This window comes from Protopterus annectens, chromosome 5.part0 (assembly GCF_019279795.1).
Source record: "Protopterus annectens isolate FY-2018-M chromosome 5.part0, PAN1.0, whole genome shotgun sequence".
In the NCBI taxonomy this organism is placed as follows: Eukaryota; Metazoa; Chordata; order Ceratodontiformes; family Protopteridae; genus Protopterus; species Protopterus annectens.
In genome coordinates, this window is record NC_056735.1 from 930,419,672 (window position 1) to 930,441,221 (window position 21,550).

The window sequence follows — 21,550 nt, forward strand, 5'->3', positions numbered from 1 at the left end:
GTAATGTCATTACCTAGGAGATCTCCAAATCCATCCATGTACTCAGACCATGTCTTTTGAAAATCAATAATTCCCTCACTGCGTCTCTGAATAACAGTCCATCCCCCTCCTTTATAATCAAAGTTACAAAACACCTGCAAGAGAAAAGAAAAAAACAATCATACACAAAGATACGTAGAGATATTTCACCTTTATAGGCTTGATATAAAATATGTCACTTGCATACCCACAAACTTGGTGAAAAGCTGCATTGCACCTCAAAGGGAGCATTAATACTGCTGAGGTGATTTAAAACAGTAACTCTCTCTCTCTCTGGTAAACAATTTAAAAATATTTGAAATGACACAATTACAAGGTCAACATTCTTAGTGTCTGTTAAACTTTTAAAATTAGAAGGATATGAACTATGGATTCCAAAATGGTGGACAGCCTGTAAGCACACTGACAGTGTAGCTCCTGCATTCCTATATTATAATCTGACTTCAAACCAGCGCATCGCTTGGGAAAAGTATACCAAACATCAATGGATTAAAGCAGAAATATGAGTACTTACTTGTTTTATCTTTATTTTTCAAAAATTTTCTCATTCTAAAGGAAAAATAATTACTTGTTGGAAACAGAGCCCTGAACCGCATGGTGTGGATTCTTCAAGAACAACAGGCCTAATAAGAGGAATGTAAGATGAAAAACAACTTTCATAGCAAGACTTATCATTTAAAATTCTACACTGCTACTAGGAATCTAACTATACAAGATTAATGGAGAATCAGCCAGATCGGATGGAAACTGTAATCATAAAAACTAAACTGTCTGCAATTACTACTCCTGAGAAAGAAACCACTTCTAAAAGGCAAAAAATTAACAAGCAACAACAAGAATATGGTAAAATGTGTCAAAGATTAAAACAGGAACAACCTTTAACACTGGAGGATTTGAAAATTGCTTTACAACCTTTACAAACAGAAGTGCAGGGTTTATCTCATAAGCTAACTTAATTTGGCTCTACTCTGGACCAAATTGTGCTTAGGCTAGAACAAAATGAAGCTAAAATTATGGACGAGCTAAAAAAAATGAACTGCAACAAAAAGCACAAACCAATGACACCATAATTAAAGAATTACAATAAAAAATGCTAGACTTGGAAGCTAGAAGCTGGAGAAATAATTTTACCATAAGAGGTATTCCAGAGAGCTTTGATAATCCACAACTTATTCCAATAATAAAAGAAATACTAAGCTCTCTTCTGACTAATAAATATCTCCTGGATGAGATAGTGATTGAAAGAGCCCTTAGAGCTATAAAGCGTACACAAACAAGTGATCTTCCAAGACAAATCTATATCAGACTGCTTAATTCAGCACATGTTCAACAGATACTGTCAGCTTATAAAGTTAAAAAGAATGTTACATGGAGACCACATAAAATTGCGATTACTCAAGATCTTCCTTTAGAAACTAAACAAAATCGACAGAAACTCAGTAAATACTGCACTTACCTCATTGAAAATAAGATTTGTTTCCAAATTAAATATCCTGCAACTTTAACATTTTATTACAAAGAAGAAAAAATATCCCTGGAAACATGTGACCAGTCAAAATCCACCTTTCTGCATCTCTTCAAAGTAAACCCTGCCTGAGACAACTCTTTTCATATCTTTTAATCCCAAAACAACATTTGGAAGGCTAAACAAGTGCTACAGCTCCAACAGACTACAGGACAGAAGACTATACCACTCTTATGGGAAACTTCAAGCAAATGGATGTGGAATGTGCTCTAAATAACTCTGCTTACCTGCCTGTAAAGAAAACATTTTTGCTACACTGTAATACTTAAGGTACTGTCTTTTAATAACTGCCTTCTACATTTAAAAGCTGGAAATCTACCTAACACTGACTGCATGGAGAAATGACTATAAAGTGCATTTACAGCTTACAAAAAAGGAGTGTTAAACTACATATAAATAATGGGATATAACCTTTGATATAATAATTTAAGTAGTGTAAATACTAGACATTAGTAGTTTCAGTTAAAATGTATAATTATTATTCTTCTGGCATAATCATTGAGTTGATTTTAAGTGTGTCTATGAGCAAGGTACAAAAAACAATTATCTTTTTTTTTTCTCCCTGTTTGTCCAGTAGATGGCACTGGTTAATTAATAATATATGAGTTCACAATGATGTGCTTGTATGGCTTTTGCCAGTGCAGTGTTAAATGAAGTTTCCAATACATTTTGAAGAACCACAGTTAGTTGTTGTTTGCAAGAATAATGCAAATGTTGTTGAATTTTAAATTGCTGCCTTCTTTAAATGTTTAAAATGTATGATCATTATTCTACTGGCATAACCATTGAGTTACTTTTAAATTTGTCTATAAGCAAGGTACAAAAACATTTTTCTTTTTTTTTTCCCTGTTTGCCCAATAGATGGCACTGGTTAATTAATAATATATGAGTTCTCAATGATGTGCTTGTATGGCTTTTGCCATTGCAGTGTTAAATGAAGTTTCCAATACATTTTAAAGAACCACAGTTAGTTGCTGTTAGCAAGAATAATGCAAATGTTGTTGAATTTTAAAGTGCTGCCTTCTTTAAAAGTTCATATATTGTACTTGTTTTTTGAAAATATTGTTTTGTAAACTCTTGAATAACTCTTGAAATGTTAAGAATTATAATATATTGCTGTTACTACAAAACTTTTTATAGAAGCTACTTTTCTCTTTCTCTCTATATGATATTTAAGGGTACAATTAACATAATATTTTAAGAAGTCTGCAAATGAATATGCAGTACATAAATAACAAAAGGAGTGGGATGGGTACAGCCTGTTAGCTGATGATTGTTTGCATTTGGAACAGTATGGGTATTATTGACATCCCTCTGATAAATATTTACTCCTTGTTGCTAAAAATAATAGTCTCTTTTAGTTTCTTAACTCATGCACATTTACTAATACAGAGGGATGGGTGGTTAGGCACCTATTTAAAGTTTAGGAGTATAGAAGTCACAATATTTATTCTTAAGATAAATACACTAACAGACAAAGTTTATAACTGTATTTTTGAGTATCAACTAATGAGAAACTTCAACAATATTAATAAAAAATGATAACCATAGACTCTTGGAATGTTAACGGGATGGTAGATAAAAAGACAATAAATTTAATCATGCAACTCACATACCAAACTAAGGCTGATATAACTTTCTTGCAAGAAACTCACTTAGATGATGAATTCTGGGTTAGGGAAAGGAAAAGAAAATGGGTTAAAACAATAGTTGCAGCAAATTAGAGTTCTTTCTCCAGGGGAGTGGCCAGTATAGTAAATAAATCCTTCCAAGGAGAGATTACTTCCTATTAAGCTGACTCAAATGGAAGATGGGTATTATTTACTACTGAATATCATACTTTGAACAAACCATTACTCTTTTTTAATATATATAGCCCATGCTCAAATCAACAGCTCTTCATTTATGAAATCTTTAATATATTAGCCAAATATCCAAATAATCTGTTTATTGTAGGTGAGGACTGGAATGCTTTACTAAATTTTGATAAGGATAGATCGCATAATAAAAACAGACAGTCACAATCTACCACTACAGCACTTGAAGAATTACAAAATACATTTGAACTAGTTGACCCTTATGTTAAATTTCAATATGATAAAACAATATCAAGATTCACTTTCTTTTCAGCTACTCATAAAACTTGGTCCTGGATAGATGCTTTTCTAATTTCCCTTGCTTTCCTTTCTAACAAATTAAATTATGCTGTATCACCTAGAACTCTTTCAGATCATTCCAAAATTAGACTTTTAATAAACTTTCAAGCCCATAAACAAAATATTTCCTATCTCAATACCTGGACTTTAAATCCTAAAAATTATACAAAGCCAAGAAACAACACAAGAAATTCAGAATGTCCTTGCCCAACTCCAAAATGATTTTATATCCACTCAAATTCCATATGACATACAATGGATGGCTACCAAGGCGGTCATCAGGGGTATTATTATTCAAAAATCTGCATGGCTCAAAAAAAAAATAACAATCTTAAGAATGAACTAGAGTATCAAATAAACACTGCTGAACTAGAACTTCAGGAAAAATATTCTAAAGAACTTGAGGAAAAAATAATTGATTGGCAAAAACAATTACACAAACACTATTTATAAAATATCTCCTTTTTAGAATTAAGGTCAATATATCAATATTCAGAATGGGCTCAAACACCATCAAAATTCCTAGCTAGACTAATTAACATAAAAAGTGGACCTCCTGGGATCAAAGAAATAAAATATGAAAGACAGGTGAAATATAAAGACCAAGATATAGTGGACGCTTTTGAAGATATTTATAAGAAATTATACAATATACCCTTATCACCATCTACAGACAAATTTGAGGATTTTATGCATAATATATACTTTCCACAAATTACAGAAGATCAAGGGAAACATTTAAAAATCACTGTTACAATTAAAAGAGATAAAAGCTGCAATAAACAAACTAAAACTATGTAAATCCCCTGGGCCTGATGGATATACATCTGATTTTTATAAGTTATTCATGGAACCTATCTCCAAAGTGTTATTAAAAGTTTTCAACTATATAATACAATATGGTATAACAGACAAATACTTAAATAACTCCAAGACAGTGTTGATTCCTAAAGCACATTCTGACCCAACAGATCCAGCAAATTATAGACCAATAGCCCTCATAAACACTGATCTTAAGATATTAGCCCATGTTATAGCAAATATACTTAAGAATATACTCCCCTCTATTATTTCCCAACAACAAATGGGCTTTATGACAAACAGACAAACAAGTGACAACACCCTCCTAGATAGCATGTAAGACTACTTAATAGTGATAAATGCCCCAGATATGCCCTTACAGTAGGTGCAACCAAAGCTTTTGATAGCGTAAACTTACACTTTCTCTTTAATATGCTGCCTCAAGAATTAATTAAAATGATCCAGGTTCTGTATCAGAAAGCTTCTACCACTATACAGGTAAACAAACTTATAACTAACCCTATACTCTTACCCAATGGTACAAGACAAGGATGTTCTTTTTTGCCATACCTATTTAATCTTTATCTAGAACCCCTCCCTCTGTTTATTTCACAAAAAAACTTTCATAATATTCCCAGAATCCACAATACAAATCTTATATACTCGGCCTTTGCCGATTACTTAAATATATACTTCCAACTCCCCACTACTGACCTCCCAAAAATACTTAAAGCTATTGATGAGTTCTCAGTAGTTTCAAACTATAACTTAAATTTAAACAAGTCACACATATTTCCCCTCAATCCTATAGGTCATAAAGAATTGTACTTTCCCATGAGTGAGATCAAAATAAACTATCAGATAAAATATCTAGGAATACTATTTACTTCATACTTCAAAGATATTATAAACAATAACCTACTAAGTACATGGACTAGTATTCAAAACGATATTGATAGATGGAAGAACATCAATATGTCTCTACTGTCAAAAGCTAGTGTTGTCAAGATGAATTTTCTACCAAGAATACTCTTTCAATTAAATGCTACTTTTTCAAATATTCCCCAAAACTTCTTCCTTGCCATGGAAAAAGCTATATCAAGATTCTTATGGTATCTCAAATCTACCAGAATTAAATATGGAAAACTTGTACTCGCCAAAGATAAGGGGGGATTGAGGTTGCCTGATTTTAAGCTTTACTATAGTATAATTACTGTCTACAGACTAATACAAATAATAAACTATGACTCGTATATAAATATACCAAATCTGGTAAGAACAGCTGAAATCCCTTGGCTATAATATCAAATCCCTACCATTCTTGAATTTAAACCAGGCTAGCATATACACGAAGAATCTACACCCAGTAATTAAAAACATGATTCTTACAACACAGAAACTATTTAAATCATTGCAATTAGCTGACGCTTTTGCCCTTATACAACCATTACACCTAAATCCTAATCTACAAATAAATAATAAACCCATAAATCTAACAAACTACCCCCGATAAAAGACTACATAATATGGGATATATACCAATGGAAAGACTCTAACACGGGGCAAATGAGACTTGAACTCAAACTTCCTAAGAAATATAGTATTATCCTTAACCAACTTCACCATCTTATAAATGCTAAATTCTCACAAATACACACTGACTTACAGAACATAAATTTAGTTAAATTAATACTTGAAAATCTTGTGATTAAAGGAAAATCAATTTCTAGGACTTATAAAATTGTAATGAGCACAACACATCCGAATTATTTATTATTTTCAAACTATTGGCAAACGAAAAATCAATCACTGACTGAAGAAAATAAGAAACTAGCCATTGAAAATACAATCAAATTCATTCCTTTCAAGAAGCTATTATATACACAAATTATGGTAAATAACAATCTATATTATACCTTATCTAAATTAAATAAATTAAATCCTAACTTTTCGCCTAATTGTCCCCATTGTCTGGATCAAACAGCTGATATTTTACATGTCACGTGGAACTGTACTAAGATACGCAACTTATGGTGTTCCTTGAGAGTAAGATTAGAGGAGATGGGATATGAAAAATCAGCCCTTACATGGGAGACAGCTATATTGCAAATTAACATCAATCAACTTCCAAAAATATTAAAACATGTCTTTATTACGATGTGTACCCTTATTAAATTCTTTATTACAAAGAATTGGAATGTCATGCCACCAATTACATGGGAAAATTTTTGCAATCTAGCTATCAGATATATCTCATCTCACAAATTAGTTTATTCAAAAACAAAAAACAAATGCTATTACCAAAAATATTGGGGTTACTTACTAGATATAATTCTTGACAAATAAAATTCGCCCACAAATTGACATTTAAATCTAACCTTTTAATAAGAAATGAATGTAGTATAACCAGTTTTTTTGCATCTTCCCCCTTCTCTTAGTATAGGTGTATCTAAATATTTTCCCTAACCATACTATAAATGGTTGAATTTCTATCTTTACTTTCTATATAGACTATCCCCATTCCACTATCCCATACGAGACCAAATGAACATAAGAATTCTCATTCTCCACTTGACAATGTAGTGACTTCTAGTGTATATATTGTATATATAATATATATATATATATATATATATATATATATATATATATATATATATATATTGTTTATTTTTGTTTTTGAGTTATTGTATTATTGTTATTATTTGGAAAAAAAGAAAATCGAAATGAAGAGATTTTGGAAAAAAAAAGAAGGATATGAACTATGTAAACATTAATAAATATTACTAAAAGTCCAATACAAACCTTCATTATTTTTGCTTAAATAAAGAAGCTTGGCTCATCAAGTGCGTTAGATTACTCTGAACTCCATGAATTTAATGAATGAATGAACCCACTCTGTAATTAATGAAGAATCCTTAATTTTAGAGTGTAGATTAGCACCGCAGGATAGAGGTTGACAAACAACTATGCATTTTATGCTATTTAAAAAAAATCAATAAAAAGATAATTTTGAATTGAATGATACATTTCTCTGCTATACGCAAAAGAAGCAGAAACAGCAAACATACCCTTACTTGTAAAAGTCTTTGCATATAGAGATGTGATGTGTTCCCTTTCCCCCAAAACATTTTCTAGCCCTTATAGGCAATGATAATGACAATAACAATGTTAAGGTTCCTCCAAATCCCAGCAGTGCAGTTTGCAGCATACTCATACAAGTATTGGGACTTCATGTAGTGTATGCATTTCAGATCACCTCACTATGAACAGCAAATCTGCACAGGTAACACAAACAACACATACTCCAACTCTTTCTAAGAGTCTTCATCATTGGGAAGAAAGTAAGGGACACTCCGACTCCTCCGCATTTACATCTTATCCCAAGATCCTCCAGTATAAAGCAGCCTAATTTGTTCACTGTGTATAAATGATATATTCTGTACCCTTTTTAAGTGCTGTAGCTCAAAAAAAAACCAGGGACACATTTTAAACATTGCTTGTATAATGTTGGAAAGTTGCTAGACAGCCTAGAATAAAATATTGTGTTACCACCATGCATTTCACTGCCAAGTCTTGGCTTCATAACCCTGTGTACTACAGTCAAAGCAACATACCACTATGCCAAATCAGCAGCTTCCTGAAAGACATCAAGACTGAGACTTAAAAGCCTATCATTTAGTGAATTAATTTCTCACTTTTCACCATAGTTCTCAAACTCTTAGCACAAAAAACCTGGACAAAGACAATAATGGGAGAATACAGCCCCAAAACAAGGACAGATTTCAAATACTGATCTTATAAACTTAGAAAATTGCTAGAATAAAAGGTTTTGTGTTACCATTTATTTTCTGAAGAATAAGAAGGCTGAAATTCAAATGTCTGTCATTATTTAGTGAATTCAATCCTTTAGTGGTTTGCCACAAAAATCCTGAAAACCAAAATATGAGGCATACATTCACAAGTGGTGGTTGCTAGGGACTTTAGGCTCTTTTTACCTGTACCCAAGGTACAGGGTTTGAGACTGCGTACCTCTAGCCACCAGGTGTATTTGCTTGAGGGGCATTCTCACACACACACACACACACACACACACACACACACACACACACACACACACACACACACACACACACCAGCTTAAAACAGTAGATATCTTAAAACTAGAACAGTTCATTCACAAGTTAAGCAGAAAGGATATTTGTTCACACACATACCAGCTTAAAATAGTAGATACCTTAAAACCTCCATTGATGAGAAACGTCCGTGCAGCTGAACAAGCCCAGAACAGTTTGTTCACAAGTTAAGCAGAAAGGATATTCGTTCACACACACACACACACACACACACACACACACACACACACACACACACACACACACACACACACACACACACAAGCTTAAAACAGTACTTTAAAACCTCAGTTGATAAGAAATGTCCGTGCAGCTGAACAAGCCCAGAATAGTTCGTTCACAAGTTCCTTCAGTTAAGCAGTATTAGAAAAGAATTTCTAACTCTATTTGTTCATTCAATGCAGCGTTCACAGATTTAGCCGGGAAAGAAATAAGCAGTACCTGCTTCAACTCTAACTCCATTCATTCAGTGCGGCGCTCACATTGCAGATATGCTAGCTAGGAAAGAAATAAACAGTACCTGCTTCAGTGCGCTCGCAGATTTTCAAACAGCCAGCCAGCCGGGAAAGCCCTTGAAGTCAATTCCTACAAGCCAATGGAGCTGACGTCATCACGCATGTGATGACTTCAGCTCAAAAAGCACGAGAAGTAATTTAAAACTGGAAAAAAAATCGGAAATTAAGGGGTGCCACTTGGGAATTGTGGCACCCCATTATTTTGACCCCAAAACTCAGACAAAACTGAGTAATTCAATACGGTTGGGAGGTATGGCGTCGGATGGTGGAGGCACAGTGACAGTAGCAAGCCTTGTGATGTTGGCCTTCTTATTTGGTAGTTCGGCAGGCAAGTTGGAAGAACCCTCCAGCACTATTGCTAACTGTTTAAGACATTGGTTCTCTAAGTATAAGTTGAGTGCTTGGAGTTGGCTACATAGAATTTTGGGAGCAAAAGCCTGGCAGATAGGGCAGGCCTTGTAGTCGTGCAATTCACCCAAACAAAACAAAGATCATGGGCTACTTTGGGTGGTATTTGACGGCCGCACTTAACTTGCCCTTTCTGGATGACATGAACAAGCATTAGAAAACAATGACTGAAAAGAAGGTTCCCCAATTGGGTACTTATCTGAATTCTTGAGAATCCGATGACCTGGAAGGCAGAAACACCTGACATTTGACTGGTGGCTGAGAAATTCTGAGGTCTGGTGTGCGCAGACGTCACTTTTATGGCCCATGATCTGCTGGCCATGTCAGACATCCCACCTATCATACAGTGACTGAAATCTTTTGTATACTGGCCAGACATTCGGATAGCAAGAGGAGAAAACATGTATGTACAGAACACTGCAACATGTGAATAGAAGGACATCTGCCTTTTTCAGTCAATTGAATGAGGAATCTGATTTTTTAAAGTTTACTTTAGGAGATTTTGGCACCAAAGTACATTTTCTTGATATAACCGTATCTTGGGACAGGGAAACAGTTATGTCTGAGAGTGAAATTTATAGGAAATATACTTTCATTAATAATTATCTTCATTTTTCTAATAATCATCTATTGTTTATTACAAAACATATTCCCAGAGGCCAGGTCATTAGAGCCTCCAGTATGACATCAAGTGATTATAGGTTTGAAAAAGAAATACAGCTTATTACGTCCATGTTCATGATAGGGGTTAGAAATTAGAGTTATTACATAAAATGGCCGATGAAATTAGATCTAGGAGAGTTATCGATTTTCCATCCATTCTTTTAAAACCATTGATAAAGCATAATAATGTTGGTTTACACAATGAACATGTCATTGCTTGTTGCTTAGACATGACAGTAGATTATTTTGATATAAGCAGTATTATTAGGGGAAACTGGAAAATTATCAAAGGGAATGCTGAGTTATTCAGTTTGGTTGGTGACACCCCAAAGTTTGTGTATAGAAACAATTTTAATATTAAAATAATGTTGCAGAATGATACCACTAAAGTTCCATGTCACAAGAGTACATCTACTAAAACTGAGGGGACGTATAAATGTGATCATTGCTCTGGTTGTAGATTTATTTTGGAGGGTCCCTTTTATATTTAACTCACTTGGACATAACTATACCTATTACTGGACTTTATAAATGTAATACTGTGGGGATAGTATATATTGGTGTTTGTTCAGACTGTGACTGTTTCTATATAGGGATGACTGTGAGAAGTTTGCATAAAAGAGTGAGAGAACATCTTTATGCTCTAATGAATCATGATGGCAACAATGCCCTTTTTAAACACAAACTGAAATGTGGTTTTAAGAAATTTAGGTTTACTATACTTGAACAAGTCCCTAGGGATCTGAGAATGGGGGATTATAGAAACAAAAGTGAACAAAGAGAGACCTTGTGGCAGGTAAAATGGGAGCAGATATCTATCCAGGTTTAAATGATTCGATTAACATTAAATATTTTCATAAGGACAAGAGGTTAAAGATTCAAAAATAATATTTTGGTTGATTTAGCTAACTTTTAGAATAATAAATTTACATTTATTTTCTTTTTTTTTATATACATTTTGTGGTTTATTATTATGTTCATTGGTAGGGTGGTTTTATCTGCTAATTGATATTAATTAAGTGGTTTAATTGGTAATAGTAAAGTAATACTTAATAGGTGTGTATATATGTAAGAGTGTTCTGTTTTATTCAATATGTTTTCTGAAGAAGTCTGTGGTAGAAGACATTTTTTCATGCCAAGTTCCTGTCTTTTTATGTGCTTTTGAGCTGGCCTTGGTGGTTTCTGTTACTTAATAAATTATACCCTTTTTAAGTGCTGTAGCTCAGTGCCTGTCACGTAGTGCATATCCACACTGGATGTTCCATTCTGGTTCTAATCCTATGCCAACCCTCCATGCTGTCTAATAGCGGACATGCAAATAAATATTCTGCACCTCAACCACACCACTACACATATCACTCACCAGCCATATCTGTGGCATAATGAGATAAAGCTCTGATTGTGACCCAGGTAACCCACGTTTGAACAGAGGCTTGGGTATCTAAGTGAGTGGCAGGAAAGACAGATTTGACCTTCCTGGAGGAGGACAGAGGGGTGCATGCACAGGGCATATATCATTGTTATTGTTGTTAGATTTTCATGGAAAAGCTTTAGAAAACTATTTCAGTGTGCATTCCTGGGGGCGAGGAGGGTGCTGAGGTAGTTTACTGATGTCAGCTCCTTGCAGAACTGAGGAGCATATTGGCATGGTCCACACATTGTGTTACCCACCCATACAGTGTTACAGGGCAAGCCTGGGGAATGTGCACATAACTAGGCATAAAAATATGCTTGACAGCAGTATGATATGGAAACACGACAACTTCATTACCATACCAGCCTCAACCTTAAAACAGCTAGTCCAGAGGAAGCCATGAAGTTTAAGTATACTCAAAAAACAAGGAGAGGCAACAGGATCTGTTGCTGCATTGCTAGACGTACCCTGAAAACAGTGTTAAAGGCTATGCTGAATCTCTGCTATATGAAGATGTAAGCCTATACAAATAACTGATGCAGCAATGATATCCAAGTAGCATGACATTCCTATTGTTGGTTGGACTAATTGTGGATAATACGCAGTGTCTGCTGCATAACTGTAAGCTGTCCTCGTAAGGGCAAGACATTTTTACAGTTGACATGATGAAGTGGATGGCAGCTGTCACAGCACACAGACACATGCTAATCACCTAGAACTTCATCTAAGCCCATATCATCCATTACTGTTGCAAGGTCAAGCTTTACATACTGAATGCCATAACATATTTGGAATTTGCAGCTGACCATCATGTTATTGTCCCCACCATGTTTGAATAATGATAGTTTTTCCTCATCTTTATGGATTCATATTGTGGAAGATGGTGGTGGGTAGACTAATGTGACATAGTGGACTCTGGACACAATATATCTCCTGATCATAATCAGACATTTTATAATGCAAGATGCATAGCGAATGGAAATTGTATATTTTTTTATTAATCAAAGCCATGTCTACCTGGCATACTTGATCATTGTTTTTTTTTTTTGTTTTGTATTGTTTCTCTGTGGCTGTCTGCCATGAGCTGGTCAAGGGAATCAACAGAGATAGTAGTCCTATGTTCTAAACTAATCACCGATCTGCATCTTGAGTAGGTGTAACATTTAAAGCATAAGAACTAGAAGGGACATTTAATCAGTGGTGAGGCTGGTGTCTGTAAGGATGTGGGCTGGTGGTCAGTTTGTTCATTGGTTTTCTCAATATACCAGACAAACGCAGCATAGACCATTTTCTGCCTTTACATGATTACATGATTATCATTAGCCACACCTCTTGTAGATAATTAGTTCTTTCACTGCACATCCAAAAAGGGCACTTCACGTTGAGTAGTGGGGAAGGAGAGCCTGTCTTTCAAATTGGGATTCAACTTCTCAGACTCCTGTCATCTTACAAGTCAATAGGTAGATAAGAACTAAACATCAGAAAGGCTATCAGGTGTCTGCTAACCTCTTCCCTTTCCACAGCTGGCAGAATTAGCAGGGGTCTGACAGATGGATTTAGTGTTGTGGCATTTCAGTGCTTTCCCTTGGATGAGTGAGCTGCTGTCTGCTGCTCAGTCTTCTCCTTCCTAGCTGGCTTCTCCATTACCAAGGTCATTAATCAATTCTGAGTCATCAGGTGCGGCAGAGGATTAAGGAGCTGTGAATGAGTTCTTTCCTATGGTCTGATGGCCCAGAGTTTGTGAATGCGAGCAAGTCACTTAATCAGACAGGGCTCCCAGGCTGAGCTTGAAAAATGTCCATGGAGATCAGTGTTCTGCCCTACTCAACAAATAACGATACACTTTAACCCCCTTCATAACAGAGCATGCATTCAAGAAAATATTTATAGTAACTGTTTATTTCTGTGAAAAAATAAATTTGCAAGTACAGCTGTAATCCTAAATACTGTAAATGTGATAGACACAACATTTGCCAGAATATAAATATAGCTGATGTAATAATTCATGTAATATTCTATAGAGAAGACATCTGATACTAAAGAATTGGTCATAAGAAATGTTAAGTAAGTTATTTACTTAGCAAAATGTAATAGTAAACATCTTTATGTGGTGAAAATATAGGAAATTTGAAAACAGAAATAACGCATACTCACTTGATGTAGGTAAAGTCAGCCTATTTAAATCTAGTAGCAACTGAACAACTGGATTTTAGATTTTGATAACATAGGCCTTATACTATTTATTGGAAAAGGTAAAATCACATTGTATGCTTGGAGGACATCTGACATGGTAGCATAACAACACAGCACTCATAAATTAACTGAACTAAACTTTGTGAACTATGATTATTTAAATACTGACGCAGAAGAACTATGATGGGGGAGTTGAGACTGGATTATTGCAGAATCATTGCCAAGACTAATTTAGGTGGGCTTTTAGTAGATGTTTAAAGTTGGACAGGTTATATGCAGCTCTAATTTACAGATGGACAGAATTCCATTTTTAGTGACTCACTATGAGTACAAACTTTGGCCCGAGGTCTTGTTGGGCATATATATGCAGACAATATGTTTTTCATTAAACTGAAATGGTCTATTAGGGTGGCTAGAATGAAGAATAAGACTAAACTCAGGGCAATTGTTGGCCTTATGAACAATATTGTGTATGCTGATAAGCTGTACGTAATCTAAGTGACAAGGCAGTTTATAACAATTCATAGGTTTGTATGTTCATAGGTAGGTAATAGGCTATCGTCCCTGAGGCCTATATAAGCCTAGACTAAAAGGTTCCCTGGCTTTTGCCACCCAAGAAAATTATTTTCCTGTGCCCTTGTTGAGCAGAGCCACAGAAGTTATCCCTGGGGTGAATTACCTATTTCCTATCCAATCGTAAAGATTTTTCTTAAATGGGGCTAATGAGGAGCTTTGTTTGACATGAATGGGTAGTTTGTTCCAGATTATGGGAAGTCTCTGGGACAGAAATCTATCGCTCCAGCAGGTTCTGTTTATTGTGGTGACAAGGTTTAGGTCCCTGGAGCGTGTGGCTCAGAGAAATTGGGATTTCTTTAAGTGAAGCATGTCCAACAGCTCTGTGTTTGACATAGCTTTGTATGTTAGGCAGAGATTGCCTCTGAGCAGGTGATATGAGATGGAGTAGAGATGGAGTTTTTTCAGACAGTCTGCGTATGGCATCTGTTTGAGGCTGGTAATCCTCTTAGTGAGGTATTTCTGTGGCCTTTCCAATTGTTGTAGATGTCTTGTGAGGTACATGCCAAATGGGGCATTGTATTCTATAATGGGTCTGATGAGGGATGAGTAGAGAGGAACAATGACTTCCTTTTTTCAGGAGGAGAACCCCTTTGTAATGATGTGTGCCACATAGAAGGATTTTCTGACTACAATGGTGATGTGATTATCAAAGAAGAGACTACTGTCCACCTGTGTCCCAAGGTCTCTTATCACACTTTCAGTGTTTAGTAGGCTACTGCCTATGTGGTAGTTCATGGGTACAGAGTTTTTTCCAAAGGGGGATGACAATGCACTTCTTGACATTGAGCTTGAGGCCATGACTTTGACACTAAATATCTGTCTCAATGAGGCCCCATTGTAGAATGTCCACATCATTAGGCAATTCTATTATGGCTCCTAGTTTGCAGTCGTCTGCGAACTTCATTAGCCAAAGACCTTCTGTGTTAGCCTAAACTTCAGAGAAGTAGATGCCAAACAGGAGAAGACCCAGGACTGAACCCTGTGGTACTCCACTTGTCACTAGTTTGAAGTTGGATTTGGAGTCGACTACTTTCACTGTGTAGGTTCTGTCAATGAGCCAGTTCACCACCCATCTTGTGAAATAGGGATTTATGCCCAGTTTAGTGAGTTTATCTATAATTCCAGAGTGGGGGATGGTGTTGACAGCCTTGGCAAGGTCAAGATAGGTTGTGTGCTCCACCTTACCCTTGTCCACGACTCTGGATCAAGCTACCCATCTATGTCAAGCAAAGCTCTTCATTAGCACTCTTCAAGAAAAATCTTGATAAGTGGATGGGAAATAGAAAATACAGTAAAAACACAGTAATTCCCCATAATACAGGAACCAATGAAGGCAGTCCCACAACTCTGTAATTCAACAGTTCTTTTCCAAGACTCTGCAGTCCGTAAAAGTAGAAAAAGGAATTTGTTGAACAAGAAAAACAAGACAGTACATCAAAGATTAAGCACTTTCATTTCCAAAGCCGGAAACTTCATCAGAATAAGTGCTATTGCTCTACCAAATCTTTTATACATCCTGATGTTAATTGGATTCAATTAAATGTTCCAAATTAAACCATTTAAATAAGAATGCATTTAAAGGAATGGTTGTTGGAATCATTGTAGTTAAAAAAGCATGTTGCCTTTGAAATAACTTACAAATGTAATGTATATATGTGGTAAAAATCATCACTGATAATATTTATATATTAATAAATGTATATAATTGTATATAAAAAACTTTCACATATGCATATTAATATAAAAGTTAACAATCAAAATAATAAATGCCCATATATAGTTTCTTGTAGAAAAAACTGTAAAATGCAAAAAACTTATAGTTGTAAGAGGTTTCTGTGTAAATTGTATTAAAAAATAAAATACATAAATGAATGAATAGTGTTAAAAGAGTAATAATAAATAGTAAATAAATAAATAAAAGGTGTTGTAAAGTAGCAGCAAATGGATAATTAACTAATTTTGGTTCATGGGGTTCTATTTACTTTTGTTTTTTGCTTTTACCTTGTTGGCCCTTAGTTTCAGGGTTGGTAGGAGTGACACATGATCATTCATCCCTCGAGGTGTGTTGGAATCCAGACGCAGTTGCCAAATTAGTTCTCTGTAACAAAGCTGATTTTCCCAATCCCCCTCTCTGCTATCCCTGGGTAACATTTCCAATATCCACAACTTGAAATTAGCTTCTGTACAGGATAGTATATGTCTGTATAAGGCATTTGTTTCCTTTTTCCTATTAACATCATGCATATGCTCATATATTCTTTGTCGTAGATGTCTCTCTGTCTTACCAACATAGTACCTCCAACATGAAGTACAGTAGGCTAAATATACTACCCCACTGGTGTGACAAGTGAAGTGTTGTTTGCCCTTAAAAAACTATAGGGATGGAGGGTAATGTTAGTTCCTCCATATTTGCAATAAATGTACATTGGGAACATGTTCCACAACGAAAAGTGACCTTTTTCTTTTTGTCATCCTCCCGCTTATTCCTTTCAAACACAGTTTTGAGGTTAGAACCTCTTCTAAAACTGTAGCTTAATTGTCTTTTGAATATTTCTAACCTATTAGGCATAGTCTTAAAAATTTCCCATGTCTTGTTAATGACTCTTCTAACTGAATTGGTATTAGCATTGTATGTCATAACAAGAAAAGGGGTATTTTTCTGCATATTCGTGTTGCAAATTTCGTGGTTAATAGTATCTAAGGTGTTGTCTGCGTTACCCTCCGTATTTAATAAAGGTACATATCTTCTCCTCCACCCCCTTATAACTTCTTCCTTTAAGGGAATAATGATTGAATCTGGGTAGCCTCTCTCCAAAAATAGTTTGTGTACATAGTCTATTTCATTAATGAAATCAACATAATTTAATAGAAAATAAACCCCAGGGATTACTTCTGTGGCCCTGCTCAACAGGGGCACAGGAAAATAACTTTCTTGGGTGGCGTAAGTCAAGGAACCTGTAGGCTTACTTAGGCCCTTGAGCTGATAGCCTAGTACCTACCTTTGAGCCTATGAACCTATGGTGACTGCTTCAAAGAAGTCATTCAGGTTTAGAAGGCATGAGCTACCTTTTGCAAACCCAAACTGAGTGGGGACTAGAGTTTGAAGGTTACCTATGTCTTTGTTTATAAGCTCCAAGATGATGCATTCATGGCCTTGCAGACCAGGCTCATCAGGCTAATGCTGCAGTAGTTCCTGGGGTCCATGGTGGCACCCCCTTTGTGGAGTGGGATAACCATCACTGTGTGCTATTCAGTAGGCACAAAGCCTGAAGTGAGGCTATGATTGAACATGGTACTTAGGCGGGGTGTCATTTTTTTCTGTAGTTCTTGCAGAATGCAGGCTGGGATGTTGTCTGGTCCCATGGATGCTGTGTTCTTGGCTTTGGAGAGTGTGGTTTTTACCTGTGCAGCCATGATTACAGGAACTTTACATTCTTCTGGTATAGAGATGGGCCCTTTAGGGGGTGAGAGGGGTTTAAAGTTAGCACTGAACCTATCTGCCAGGATGTTGACAATATCAGTTGGTTCTGTATATATAGTGCCATTGTGCTGTAGTCCAGAGCAGATCTGAGTGTTGCCATTGAGATTCTTGACATAACTGTAGAATGCTTTGTGGTTGTCTTTAGAATCAGTGGCAATTTTATTTTCATAGCTAGCTTTAGAGGATGTTATGAGGGATCTCAGCTTCTTACTGAGGCTGACCAGGGAGTTCCTCCCAATCATGGGATTTTACTCTTTTTTGCAACAGCTTCTTCCTTCTGTTGTAGAGTTTGTTTATGGCAGAGGACCACCAGATTGGATTCCTTTTAATGGAGGATAGCATGTTGGTTCTGTTGGGGATGGCACGATCCATGTACTCATGTATGTGCTTATACAGTGCATTTGTATAAGATTCCACAGTCGTACCTCTATTTTCCGTCTGCATGGGTATCGTGAAGTTTACCACTTCTGTTTTAAGAAGCATGAAGTTGGCTTTAGAGAAGTTTTTTACAGTGGTTTCCATGATGGGGAGGTGGGGGCGGGAGATGGATGTCTAGGGTGATTAGCTTGTGGTCGGATGTGACCAGTGATGATTTGACCTTTGACGTGAAACACCAGTTACCCATATTGGTAATAACCAGGTTCAGGATATTGATGCCCCTGGTGGGAGTATGGACAAGCTGATCCAAGGCGTTGGAATTTATGAATTCCAGAAAATGGTGAGAAAATGAGTTTGTACATGAGTAGTTTTCCCAGTTGATGGTGAGGTAGTTGAAATCATCCATTATTAGGGTATTGGGTTGTACCTTAATATTTTCCAGTATATCAAGAAATGAGGAGTGGGAATCCTGGGGCATGGTGGGAGATCTGTAACAAGCTACAACCTGGATTGCAGTCTTGCCCAGTGTTAGTTGCACTTAGATCATTTTGGATGCATTATGTTGAGCAACTAGCCTGGAGGTGTGGAATTCTTAATGAATATGGACATGCCTCCTCCTTTAGTGTTATGGTCCAGGTTAGGTGGCCAAAAGGTGTGGTATGAATTATAGCCTGGTAATACAGGGGTGCTATCTGGACCCTGGTATCAGGTCTCTGTCACTGTGCAGATGTCGATGTTCTCTATTTTAAGGAGTGGCTCGAGTGAGTGCATGTTAAGGTTTAGACTTCTAGCACTGAGTAGCATTACCCTCAGATTTTGCTTGGTTGTACCTATTATGGTGGTAAATTTGTCATTTAAACCTTGCCTAAAAAAGGCACTACAGAAGGGGCAAGAGCCTTAGCCAGTATCTGGAATCCCAGGGATGACAGGTGCAGGCCATCTCTGGCAAATCATCATGGTCTATCGATCATGTCGTCCCAGGTAGACAGATACTGGATCCCCTTAGAATGACACCAGAAGCTTAGCCAATTGTTGAATTCAATCATTTTGTCCTTGTATATTGGTATCATTTTGGTCAATGGCAGGATGCTGCTCAGGGCTAGGATCATACCTGCCTGGGCTACAAGATCCAAGAGCTCCTCCATGTCTAGTTTCATGTAGTCCAGGGAGGTAGATCTCAGGTCTTTCACACCAACATGGACAATGACAGAGTCATATTTGTACTTGTTGTGGAGTAATCTAAGTGTGTGCATTACGTAGCAGATCCTGGCACCTGACATGCAGCTGACAGTAATTTTCTCCTTGTTTAGCCTGGTGAGAAGAAAATTAGTGTGCCTGATTATAGAGTCACCTATGACTAGTGTGTTGGGTACGTTGTTTTGCCTTATGTGCTGAGGTTAAGTGGCACACTGATTTTGTGGGTTATGTGTCATTTGGGTAGTATTGGGGTGGTTGCTTGCATTTCAGCTTTGGAGGTTGCTGTTGCTTGGGCAGATTTTTATTTAGAGGGTTGTCAGTGTACATGAGGCAATTGCTACATTGCTGCAAGATGCCCAGATTCATCAGCTAGATGGGAGAAAACATCATGAGCTGACCCTTAGACATGCCTGTATAGGTGCTTATTAATTTGAGTACTAAAAACTGTTTTCCTCTTGACAAGTGAGGAAAGTTGTGTGCTGTAGTAATTTACAGGTTATTTAGTGCTTACAATGAGTTCTGAACAAGTGCTGAGCACAAAGAAACAGTTTTGAATGAAACTAGAAAATTGGCTAGTACAAAGGGAAAATTTGAAGAGCAGACTTTCTGGCACTGAGAGTAGTTTAACCCTAGCTAGGCACTGCTGCACGATGCACAAACCCACGCAAACATGGGTTTTTAAGACAAAGTTGAAAGGGATAGAGAGCAGCCCAAAACAGCCAATGAGGTACAATTCCTGAGCTGGAAACAACTCCTCTACTGACAGATAGGCAGCTCAATGCTTACCACTCCCATTGATAAGCAGAAAGACTTCCCTCTACCACAGCAAGGTCTGAACAACTCAGAAAACAAAACTATAGTCCTGAAACCAGCAAATCTGGGATCCGGACTATTCTAGTATAGAAAAAAGGCAGGAAATGAGCAAACAAAAGCGTTTTTTTTTTGTTTGTTTGTTTTTTGTTTTTAGGTTAAATTCAGCAGAAAATGCAATTAAACAGTAAATAAGCTCAGAAAAGGCTATTGCACTTGAGTGTAGCCTACAACAGTAAATGCAGTTTAACATTTGAAAGTAAGCAGAAATCAAGTGTACAACAGTAAAACATTTTAAAATAAAGTAGAAACAGTAGCAAAAATTGCTTAGAGAAGTGTAGTTATCAAAAACAGTCAAAAAAAAGCCAAAAGGGTAATTGTAATCAGCAAAAAGTCTCTCTTCCTTGTTTCTGGTGCTATAGTAGTTTGCAGGATGCCAAAACAGGATCTGCTGAGCTAAAACAAGTGCAAACCCACACAAACATGGATTTTTATGCCAGAAAGTCGAAAGGGATAGAAATCAGCCAAAACGGCCAATGAGGTACAATTCCTGAGCTGGAAACAACTCCTCTAGTGACAGATAGGCAGCTTAATGATTACCACTCCCACTGATAAGCAAAAAGCCTTCCCTCTACCACAGCAAGGTCTGGACAACTCAGAAACTCAAAACTAAAGTACTGAAGCCAGCAAATCTGGGATCTGGACTATTCTAGAAGAGAAAAAAGGTGGGAAACAAGCAAACAGGTAGTATTTTTTTATTTGTTTTTTAGATTAAATTCAGCAGAAAAATGCAATTAAACAGTAAGTAAGCACATAAAAGTTTATTGCACTTGAGTGTGTAGCCTACAACAGTAAATGCAGTTTAAACTTTGATATTAAGCAAAAATCAAGTGCACAACAGTAAATTGATTTAAAATACAATAGAAATAGTAGCAAAAGCAGCTTAGAGAAGAAAACAGTCAAAAAAAAAAAAAAGGGTACTTGTAATCAACAAAAAGTCCCTCTTCCTCATTTCTGGTGCTGTAGTAGTCTACAGGACACCCAAACAGGATCCGCTGAGCTAAAACAAGCGCAAACCCATGCAAACATGGGTTTTTAAGCCAGAAAGTTGAAAGGGATAGAAAGCAGCCCCAAACGGCCAATGAGGTACAATTTCTGAGCTAGAAACCACTCCTGTAGTCACAGATAGGCAACTCAATGCTTACCAATCCTTCTGATATGCAGAAAGACTTCCCTCTACCACAGCAACATCTGGACA

At 36.4% G+C, this 21,550-nt stretch overlaps 1 protein-coding gene across 1 annotated transcript in view; it reads right to left on the bottom strand.

Moving 5' to 3' along the window:
* ANGPTL5 (angiopoietin like 5) overlaps positions 1-21,550 on the bottom strand; it is a 594,392-nt gene that overhangs the window by 90,468 nt on the left and 482,374 nt on the right. The window contains exon 6 of the mRNA XM_044072712.1: positions 14-134. Coding sequence (XP_043928647.1) covers positions 14-134 — 121 coding nt within the window. The remainder of the gene's footprint in view (positions 1-13; positions 135-21,550) is intronic.